General features: G+C 50.1%; 2 protein-coding genes across 2 annotated transcripts in view; one reads left to right on the top strand and one right to left on the bottom strand.

Annotated features, from left to right (window-relative positions):
- Window positions 1-218: 218 nt before the first annotated feature.
- LOC122388015 (lymphocyte-specific helicase-like) lies at window positions 219-4,766 on the bottom strand. Its single transcript, XM_043378751.1, has 2 exons — window positions 4,552-4,766; window positions 219-3,707 (listed from the first exon to the last, which is right to left on the bottom strand). The coding sequence occupies exon 2, from the start codon at window positions 3,692-3,694 to the stop codon at window positions 818-820; it is 2,877 nt and encodes a 958-aa protein (XP_043234686.1). The 5' UTR covers window positions 3,695-3,707; window positions 4,552-4,766; the 3' UTR covers window positions 219-817.
- Window positions 4,767-5,839: 1,073 nt separating this feature from the next.
- Window positions 5,840-9,822, top strand: part of LOC122388011 (obg-like ATPase 1) — a 43,776-nt gene continuing 39,793 nt past the window's right edge. The window contains exons 1-2 of the mRNA XM_043378748.1: window positions 5,840-6,014; window positions 7,198-7,395. Of these exons, the coding sequence (XP_043234683.1) occupies window positions 7,215-7,395 (181 nt within the window). The 5' untranslated portion in view covers window positions 5,840-6,014; window positions 7,198-7,214. The remainder of the gene's footprint in view (window positions 6,015-7,197; window positions 7,396-9,822) is intronic.

Raw genomic sequence — 9,822 nt, 5'->3', positions numbered from 1 at the left:
AAGGTGACCTAAGACTTGAAATTTGGTGTGAAGGTGTCAAATTGATGCCCGGGAAGGTACTGAAAATTTGGCGGCGCTGCGCGCCACCGTTTTCTTGCTATTCAGGAAAAACCACAGGGGGGGGCCAAAATGGCCCCCCCCCAACGGGGCGAGGGTTAATAGAAAAACTCTTCCATTCATCTCGAGAGAAACCCATCCAACATCCTTAAAAGTCTCGCTAGCTTCCAAGAACAGGTTTATTCTTAACTTACACAATAAAATCAGGTACTACCAAAAGTACACAGAGCTCTAATACCAAATGCTTCGACAGTGTGGAATGCAAGACGAAACAGTGGCGATGAATCATCAGACGACAGAAATGCGGAACTGGAATGAAAAATGGGACTGTATGGGATACATGTCTGATCCACGTTTGTACACTGAACATCACGAAAACTAAACAAAACGAAGTGTCATGATTGAAGCGTGGCAGAGCTTTCCATACTCGACTCACGGCAACATTTGGACTACAGTTGGGATAAGATTAGCTCGTTTATTCTTGACTAATAGCTACCCCATCCAGACCGCATCAGAACACTGACTACTAAGTAAGAAAGGCTAACGACCACTCATTCCGGCAAAGACGAAATTCTCGCACAGCCAATCAGCATAGCAGGGATGGCACCATGGCACAAACTACGCATCAACAATGGCAGCCATGAGTGGCTCCTTTCTGGAAGGCCCTAAATTGGCCACTACAGCGCAACTGAAAAGGCATGTCCGTGATGCTACACTTCCTGAATGTTCGCCATCCGTCTAACCAACCATCCCCTCAGAATCAGACCAGAGTCGGCGCATCCACCTCCTCGAGTTCCTTGAACACGCCGGCCGCCTTCTTGGGCTTCATCTGAGTCTTCTGCCCGTTCCAGGCGTCCAGCAGGTCGCTCCGGTCTAGCAGCTGATCCATCTCTTTGTCGGTGAACACGTGACCTCCGGCGCGCACCACACGGTGGTGCTGCCTCTCGCGCAGCAGTTGTAGCAGCTCCTCGGGCGACACGGGCGCCAGGCTGGTACTTACCTGGTCCCGGCGACCCGACTTGAACTTGCCAGAGTGCATCACCATCTTCTCGAGCTTGCGCTTGGCGGCGGCGCGCTCGACGATGCGTTCGTCGATGGTGCCACCGGCGACCAGGCGGTACACGACCACCGGTTTGGTCTGGCCGATCCGGTGCGCCCGATCCTGCGCCTGCAGGTCGCACTGCGGGTTCCAGTCCGAGTCGTAGATGATGACCGTGTCGGCGCCAGTCAGGTTGATGCCCAGACCGCCGGCGCGAGTGGAGACGATGAATACCTTGACATCGGGGTCGGTGTTGAAGGCGGCGATGTTTTCTCGGCGGTCCTCGACGGCATCTGAGCCGTCCAGCCGCAGGAAGCTGTGGCCCTTCACCGTCAGGAAGTCGCCGAGAATGTCGAGCATCAACCGGAACTGGGAGAAGATGAGCACCTTGTGGCCGTCGGCGATCAGACGCTTCAGCATCGCGTCCAGCACCATCATCTTGCCGCTCTTCTCGCCGACCTCGGGCACAAGGAGATACTCCTTCGTCTCCGGGTCGATGGGATGCTCCAGCAGGAACGGGTGGTTCACCACATGACGAAGCACCATCATCAGACTCTGCATTGGCAGGTGCAAGCTGATGTTCTTCACCTTCTTTGCCGACGCAGTAGTCACGGCACGCGCTTCTTCCAGACCTTTGAGTCCGGCCATCCAGCGATCCTCGTCCTGGAGAACGTCACCAGAATCAGCGAACAGAAACTCGAAGTTGACCTTCTCCTTGCCAGCACGCCGCGGACGACCCTTTGCGTCCAGTTCTGGGGGCTTCTCCGGATCATCGCCGTGGCGCTTTCCCATCAGTTTGTCGATCGTCCTGTCCATCGCCGCCTTGTAGAGAGTCTCCTGGTCCTCGACGAGCGGACAGTAAACGAGAAGCTCTCGCTTCGGCGGGATCTGAAGATCCACGTCGCGTTTGACGCGGCGAAGCAGGAATGGCGTCAGGATCTTGTGGAGGGTAGACACCACCTGCTTCTCGCGCTCCTGGGCCACGATCTTGGCGTCGTCTTCCTCCGTGGTCATGCTGGTCACGTCGAACCACGACTCGAACACAGCAAGATCATCAAAGATCTCAGGGAGGAGGAAGTTAAGCAGCGACCACAGTTCGGCCAGGTTGTTCTGCAGCGGCGTGCCCGTCAGCAGCAGCCTGTTCACTGACGAGTAGCGCTTCAGCTCCTGCACCAACCGACACTCGTAGTTCTTGATGCGGTGTCCCTCGTCGATGATCAGGTAGCGCCACTTGAATTGGCTCAGCTGACGTGCGTCGCGCATTATCAGTCCGTAGGAGGTAAGAACGACCGGGTGCACTGGGATGGAGCAGCCAGGAACGCGGTGGAACTTGGCGATCTGCGGGATCAGCTCGTCGCGGTTTGATCCGTGATACAGCACGACTGGGATGTCCGGACAGAATCGCTCGAACTCTGAGAGCCAGTTGGGCAGCGTGGACAGCGGCGCGGCCACCAGGAACGGGCCCACCACAGACTGCTCCACCAGGTAGGCGATCAGGCTGATGCACTGGATCGTCTTGCCCAGGCCCATCTCGTCGCCGAGAATGCAGTTGACGCCGTTCTCGAACATCACCTTGAGCCAGTGGTAGCCCTCCAGCTGGTAGTCTCTCAGCGTACCTCCGGTCAGCAGGCGCGGCTGGGTGCCATCGCCTGCCGACTCCTCCGTCGGCTCCCGCGCTCCCTCCGGCTCAGGCTCCGGCTGCGAGGGAGGCTTCGATTCCTGACTCGACGACTGACTGCCTCCCTGAGACTGGGAATCATCCTGCGAAGAGAGGACACTCTTGCGCGTCGAAGCGCGCTTCCTTCGGCCGGTAGCTGCCTTCTTCGCCGGCGGAGGTTCGGTGTCGTTTTCCTTGTTGGCCTGACGGCCCGACCTCCTCACAGGTTCGGCCGTCTCTTCCGTGTGAGCACGCTTCTTGCCCCTCGCTTTCTGCTTCTCAAGTGTTTCCTTTAGCTTCTCATGCTGGTTGTCGATCTTATCCACCAGGTACTTCACATAGAACTGGCTTGTGTTTAACAGCCGTAGGAGACGTTTGAAGCGCGCTTCACGCTCCTCATGCTGATTGCGGAGTTCCACCTCACGCATGGTTCGTGCTGTCTCACGCTCGTTCTCGGCAGCGATGCGCTCCTCCTCAGCCACCCAGTCGGGGTCGATGTCGGGCCCGAGCGTGGCGTCCGTGGGTTCGGCTGGCTCACACAGACCAGTCTGGGGAGAACTTCGCGAGGAGCCTTCGCCAGCAGTGGACGAGTCGTCACTACGCTTGTCCACAGCGCCGTCGTCCGCGTCCTCCGTGGAAGGATCCCCACCTTGCGATGACGTGGAAGGATCCCCATCTTGCGATGACGTGGAAGGATCCCCACCTTGCGATGACTCGGGCGATGTCTCACCTTTGTCCGATGCAGAACAAGACGGCAGAGGGTCCTCTGGATCCTCTTCCACTGCTGGAACAGCTGTAGTCGCTTCTGTGGTTTCCTTTAGCGTGGAACTCTCAGGTGTTTCTCCACAGACGTTTGGTGAAGCATTTTCCATAGCATTTGACTCCTTAGTGGCAATGCCAGCCTGAGTCTTAACAGCGCTTCTTGGCTTCCTTGGAGGCATCCTGTGGCCAAACCTGGAAAGAACGACAAACTATTACTCCTAAAACCATTAAAGCAGCTTTGTGACAACATGTTCCTGTAACATATTAAATTGATCAGTGATCAGACATTTGAATGTGCATTACGTACGATCAAAGTTATGGAAATATGCCTGGCACCTCAAATGATCTTGAATTGCTAGATTGATGAAAAACAAAAGCCAAAGACAGAACAATCCCAATCCACCAACATACATCTCAGAATTTCCTGCCACTTTAAGACGAAGGCCATTGACATTAAGTCAAGCATATAGCCAGGATCTAGGGCCTGGTCTGATTTTCCTCAAGGTAGAAAGTGCAGCTGAAGTACAATGGACATGAAAGAATTAGGGTACCAACTACCAAGATTCTAAAATCACCAGTGTGAAATTCACCGATGCGAAGCATTACCGTGCCAGCAAGCAGTCAGCCTGCTTAGAAAAAACAGCAACCAAACCCCGTTTCTTACTGTGAAATGAGAAACCTTACCTGGCTTTTATTGGGGTTTGTTACATACAGAGGAAAATTGTCCATTACCATAATGAGCCAAATCATAACTTTTTAAAAAATAAATCGCTGATCCTACCACACCAAAGTTTCAACACCCACACTAGCTGCAGCAGCATCCAGCTCTGCGGACCAGCTCAAGCTGAGAATGGATGGTTGAAGACACCCAGGACATGAGGAAGTAGGAACACAACACTGATCTATGCCAAAAGGATGCAAACAAGGGACCAGCATTAGTGCCTATCACAAAGGCACTAATTAGTATTTACAAAGATTACAAACATGCACCAGCACGCAAACACAACAAAACTTAACAGTTTCCTTGAATACTTACACTTCTTTCTTGTACTCCTAACAATGACAATGCACGTGAAGCTTAGCAAACAAGACGCAACCAACAAAAACTCCAGCAAATGAGATGATCTCAAATGAAAACGGAAAATCAGCCACTGAACCAACCAAACACGATAATTGCAGCTGGTTGGTTGGTTTGGGTTAAGCACCACATCCAGTGGACCAAGGTGCTAACCGGAACTCTCACGCTGTTCCAAGCGGCAGTGCTGCCAGATGGGGAATGCTGTAATCCTCCAGATCAGTTACAAAAATCCTCCAGATTCCTCCAAATCCTATTGGTAGATATAGCAAGGCGGTCTTGGACGCTGCGGGGGGCTATACCCCCCAAAAAGTTTCACCAAATTCTAAAAACCATCGGATTTCGAATCCTTTCGCACTGCTGTGCAGTTTAAAAGATACTTTTTCTTATAAAAGTTGTTTAGTTTTCGTTTTATCCTCCAAAAAGAAACGAAAATTTTCGTCGATTTCGGGCGCTGCAGGGGAACCGGGGGCATTTGCTCCAAATGTCCCTCTTAGATCCGCCAGTAGTTTGGTACCCTCGTAGATATAGCTACAGACTGAGACATTCTGCAGTCTCACGGTGATAAAGGACGTGATATATCCTAACGGGTAGGGTGACGCTGGGCAGGAAAATGCCTTTTTAGTCTTGATTGTGTTATATTTTTCCATAAATTGAATATAATCATCGGGCGACAAATCCTCCAGATTTTCCTCCAGAATCAAAAATCCTCCAAAAGCGAAATTTGTCCGCAAATAGAGTTCAAAATCCTCCAGATTTGCGGAAATCCTCCAAATCTGGCAGCACTGCCAAGCGGTCAGGTAGCGGCAATGCCACGTGCATTGCCCGGGAATCGAACCCGGATGGCCGATAATTGCAGCAATTATATAACAACAAAAATTCGCGCCAAATACATGTAACCGAACAAATCGCAACACAAAATATGACAAAACTGATGACGACATAAATAACGTTGGTTTTTCAGACTTTTTTGTTTTTCTTTAAAAGCAAAATTTGAATTTTCATTCGTTGTAAGCATGTAATGTGATGTACTTTGAAAATATATGTTGCTTTGATATTACTAATGGACAAAAAATGCTGATAAAATTATCAGAGTTCAGAGCCGCTTGCTTTTCTTGATACTAGGGACGTCATCTAAAATACATTATTTGGCGTTGTGCATATCACATTCCTAGACATCACAGTTGATCACAGTTATCAACTGTGATTATATCTATATCAATAATGATAAATTTGAAAATTTTGCTTCACTTTTTCAGGATATGATGTTCATTTTAACGATTTTTTTAACATGCAATATGCTGGAGTCGTTCAACCTTTTCGCTGTTGTTTTGCTTCGCGACTTGAGACATATCTGACGCCACTGCGACAATCCGTCTTTCACACATGTTCCATTGAAGTGATTGAAGAGCTGTCACATTTAGGTCCGGTATTTTGTGAATTTATTGCCTATTTTATTCCAGTTTTTTTAGTGGAAATAGCATTTTATGGTATACTTAACTTTTCAGTAGATTTTCTTCGAAGTTGTATGCCTAGTATCCGTTGAATATGCCTATATATGGAATGAAACAGCATCTGTCACCGCCCTGTTCATGTTCCCTGCATCAATGTAAATGTCAATGTGATATATTATTGCTTCTGTGATTTCATTAGTCATTTGGCTCACCTAGATATTCGCTAGGAATTTCTACATATATGGTATACATTGGCAGAGTAAATACACCTTACATACATGTTACGGAAATAAGGAATCCTAAGTCCTACATCAACGTAGTCGGATTCAGAAAGGCAGTCATCCCAATCCCGAAGTTTGTGGCCTGTGGGGGTGTACTAAAAAAGTTATCCATTTTTTAATGGTTCCTGCCTTTTTATTCCTAATGCTCCCCTGTGCAGTTCAAAAGATGCTTTTCACAATAAAATTTGTGGTGATTTATTTTCATTCTTGAAAAAAAAACTCAAATTTTAACTTTCAGGTGCTGTGGGGGGCAGGGGGGGGGGGGGTGGCACCCCTGGGTGATCCACAACTGATCTCTTTTATGCCAGTTACAATATAAGCTCCACTTGTATCTGTGGACCATTAGGATATATTTTTTAATCACCAACAAGAAGCAAATTAGAGACGTGTCATAGGTATGAGTGTTTTTTTTTTCATTTCTGGTATGGTCCTTTTGACAATTCATTTTAGGGTAAGAGCTCAATGGCATTGCATGATAAGAACAGCATTTTGCCTGAATCTCGCTTCTAATTGTTATTGATGTCAAAACAATTAACAATTTCCATAAGAGGAAACTTGGTGACTAACCTCTGACTAAAGAACCTGCCCTTTTGTGCCAAAAATGTTACAATTGCTTCATATTTGAAATTAAAGCTTGATCAAAAACGTTTCCTTATGTAACATCAAACCTTACCTAACCAAGCCTAATGCCGGCTTCTGAAATAAAGTATATAAATGGTTAATGAATTACCTTGATGTTCCTACATTTATGTGGGTTTGACCTCAAACATGTTTCCTCTCCCAGCCTATAGCCTAAATCAACGACTTACAGCAACAAAATGTAACAATGCAGTTTTGACTAACCCATTCTCTCTCTCTCCTCTGTGTGACAGACTAGTCCGCCGCCGCCATGCCGCCGAAGAAGGCCGCAGAGCCCGAGAAGCGGGCGCTGATCGGGCGCGTGGGCACAAACCTCCGGATCGGTATCGTCGGACTGCCGAACGTCGGCAAGTCGACCTTCTTCAACGTGCTCACCAAGTCGCAGGCCCACGCGGAGAACTTCCCCTTCTGCACCATCGACCCCAATGAGAATAAGTATACTTTTGAATGGGTGGGGGGGGGGGGGGTTAGGACAGGACTGTGACTGTCTGTTTTTTTTTAACAAGAGTGAGCTTTATTGTGAGCGGGCCTTATGTCAATGATTCTTTTGTTTAGAGTGCGACGAACTTGATCGCATGGTGAAAGATGTTTCAGGTGCTATATTACGTCGTTACGATAAGTTTTTTATGCGTGAAGAAATGATGCAAATCTTCCTTATCTTAATGACCGTGTTCATTTAGTTCTCTATCCTGAATGCATAGAAACACATTCTAGACCGAAAGAAGCCCTTATCCCCCCCCCCCCCCCGTTTCGTCCTGCCGCCAGCTTTGACACACATTTGGAGACTTTCAGTCGCCTCCCGCCGTATCACCTGGTCACTGTCACGACACGGTCACACGCCTCGCCAACAGCGGGCCCGCCCTGACCCGCCCCCGCCCCCGCCCCGGGCCCCGGGCAGCGGACGTCCGTCCACCGTCCACCCTCCGCCCTGCGTATATTATTACCTCCGTGCGCTACAGTTGCGCCGTATGATTTATCCGACGGCTCGACGGTCATTACGACCGACACAATGACAAGTTTCTGGGCGACACGTACGCATTTGGCTGCGTCTTGCCGGCCAGCCAGGAGCAGCAATTTGGTTGTGATTGTGGCGGCGGGGCCGTGTGTCGCTCGCCAGTGACCGACAGTCGAGTACAGAAGGTGCGACAGAGAGCCGATGGTGCGATGTCGGTCTGTGGATGGCTTTGACGTGTTCCGAGGGACCTGTGGTGATATCTGGTGGTTTGTGACGATCTGTTGTGAGCTCAAGCGATCTATGGTGATCTATGGCGTGTAACAGTCATCGGGTCCGTTTTGTGATGTCTCTCGGTGGTTTGAGATCCACTGTGACAGTCGCGGCTATCTCCATCAAGACGACAGTAGGTGTATCGGTGGACTGCCAGGCGCTGTCAAGTCAAACGCTCACGGAGAACACCGGTGGATGTGTGACGCCTGCTCGCCTGGCTTACTGCTTACACTGCTCGAAGGACGGCGAGGATTGTAGAACGAGTATACGAAGGAGTGGGTTAGATGGTGGAGAGCTCCGATCGCACCGATAGATGGAGGCATGAGTGAGCTCGCCTGCTAGGTCCCGCCAAGAGGGTGATGACCTACTGTGCCGGCTCGCGAGGTCATGACCGGCTGTGAACTTGACCGTGGGCTTATTTTGAGAAGTAAGCTCGATGAAATCTGGGAAGCGATTCAGATCTGCTTTGGCGGCGGAAGCGATGCATTTTGACGCAGTCGACCCGCGAAAAAGACACATGACGTCACGGAGCACATGTGTTTGACGTCATCAATCGGACATGTGACGTCACGGAACGAATATGTGACGTCACACAATGAATAAATTACGTTACCAAGGTCATACACCGAGTAATTGAGGTAATGTCAAGTGGCTTATTAGGACGTCATGGCTTTAATAGGTGACACCGACCTAAAACGCGCTAAAGAGTTGATTCTGGTTGACAATGGCTTACCTTGTCACTCCTGCACCCCCTCTCTAGCTCTGTCCTATGTCGGTTTATAGCCGGCCCCTTCCCGCTACAGACTCCCGCTCCCACCATCCACTCCCACTTCGTCACCTTTCGATCAGACGGCGTACAAACCTTTGGCACCTCTCCGAAAACATCCACCGTACGAAGCACTTTGTAGCGGTGTGGGTTACCTTTCCGTTTTCCGTAGTCGGTACGGAAGGCACGATCACAGTCCGTGCAGGGGTCGGTGCTCTGGCCCACCGCTAGCAGAGAGAATACCACCGCTGTACGCTCGGTAGGTGCACCGACCAGCGGCGCCGTCTGAGGCGTAATGATGACGTCACAGTCCGTCGGCGAGGGAGCGCTCTCTCTCCCTCTCCCCCCTCTCTCTCCCTCCCTCTCTCTCCCTCCCTCTCTCTCCCTCCCTCTCTCTCCCTCCCTCTCTCTCCCTCTCTCTCACTTTCTCTCTCTCTCTCTCTCTCTCTCTCTCTCTCTCTCTCTCTCTCTCTCTCTCTCTCTCTCTCTCTCTCTCTCTCTCTCTCTCTCTCTCTCTCTCTCTCTCTCTCTCTCTCTCTCTTCTCCCTCTCTATATCCCTTTCCCCTCTCCCTCTCGCTCCCTCTCTCCTTCCCTCTCCCACCTCTCTCTCTCTCTCTCTCTCTCTCTCTCTCTCTCTCTCTCTCTCTCTCTCTTTTCTCTTTCTATCTCTCCCACTCTCTTCCTCTTCTCTCTCTCTTTCTTTCTCTCTCTCTCTCTTTCTTTCTCTCTCTCTCTCTCTTTCTTTCTCTCTCTCTCTCTTTCTTTCTCTATCTCTCTCTCTCTCTCTCTCTCTCTCTCTCTCTCTCTCTCTCTCTCTCTCTCTCTCTCTCTCTCTCTCTCTCTCTCTCTCTCTCTCTCTCTCTCTC

This window comes from Amphibalanus amphitrite, unplaced genomic scaffold (assembly GCF_019059575.1).
Source record: "Amphibalanus amphitrite isolate SeventyFive unplaced genomic scaffold, NRLGWU_Aamphi_draft 000305F_arrow, whole genome shotgun sequence".
In the NCBI taxonomy this organism is placed as follows: domain Eukaryota; kingdom Metazoa; phylum Arthropoda; class Thecostraca; order Balanomorpha; family Balanidae; genus Amphibalanus; species Amphibalanus amphitrite.
The sequence above is the reverse complement of the archived record's forward strand: the minus strand, read 5'-3'. Positions and strand labels throughout refer to the sequence as shown.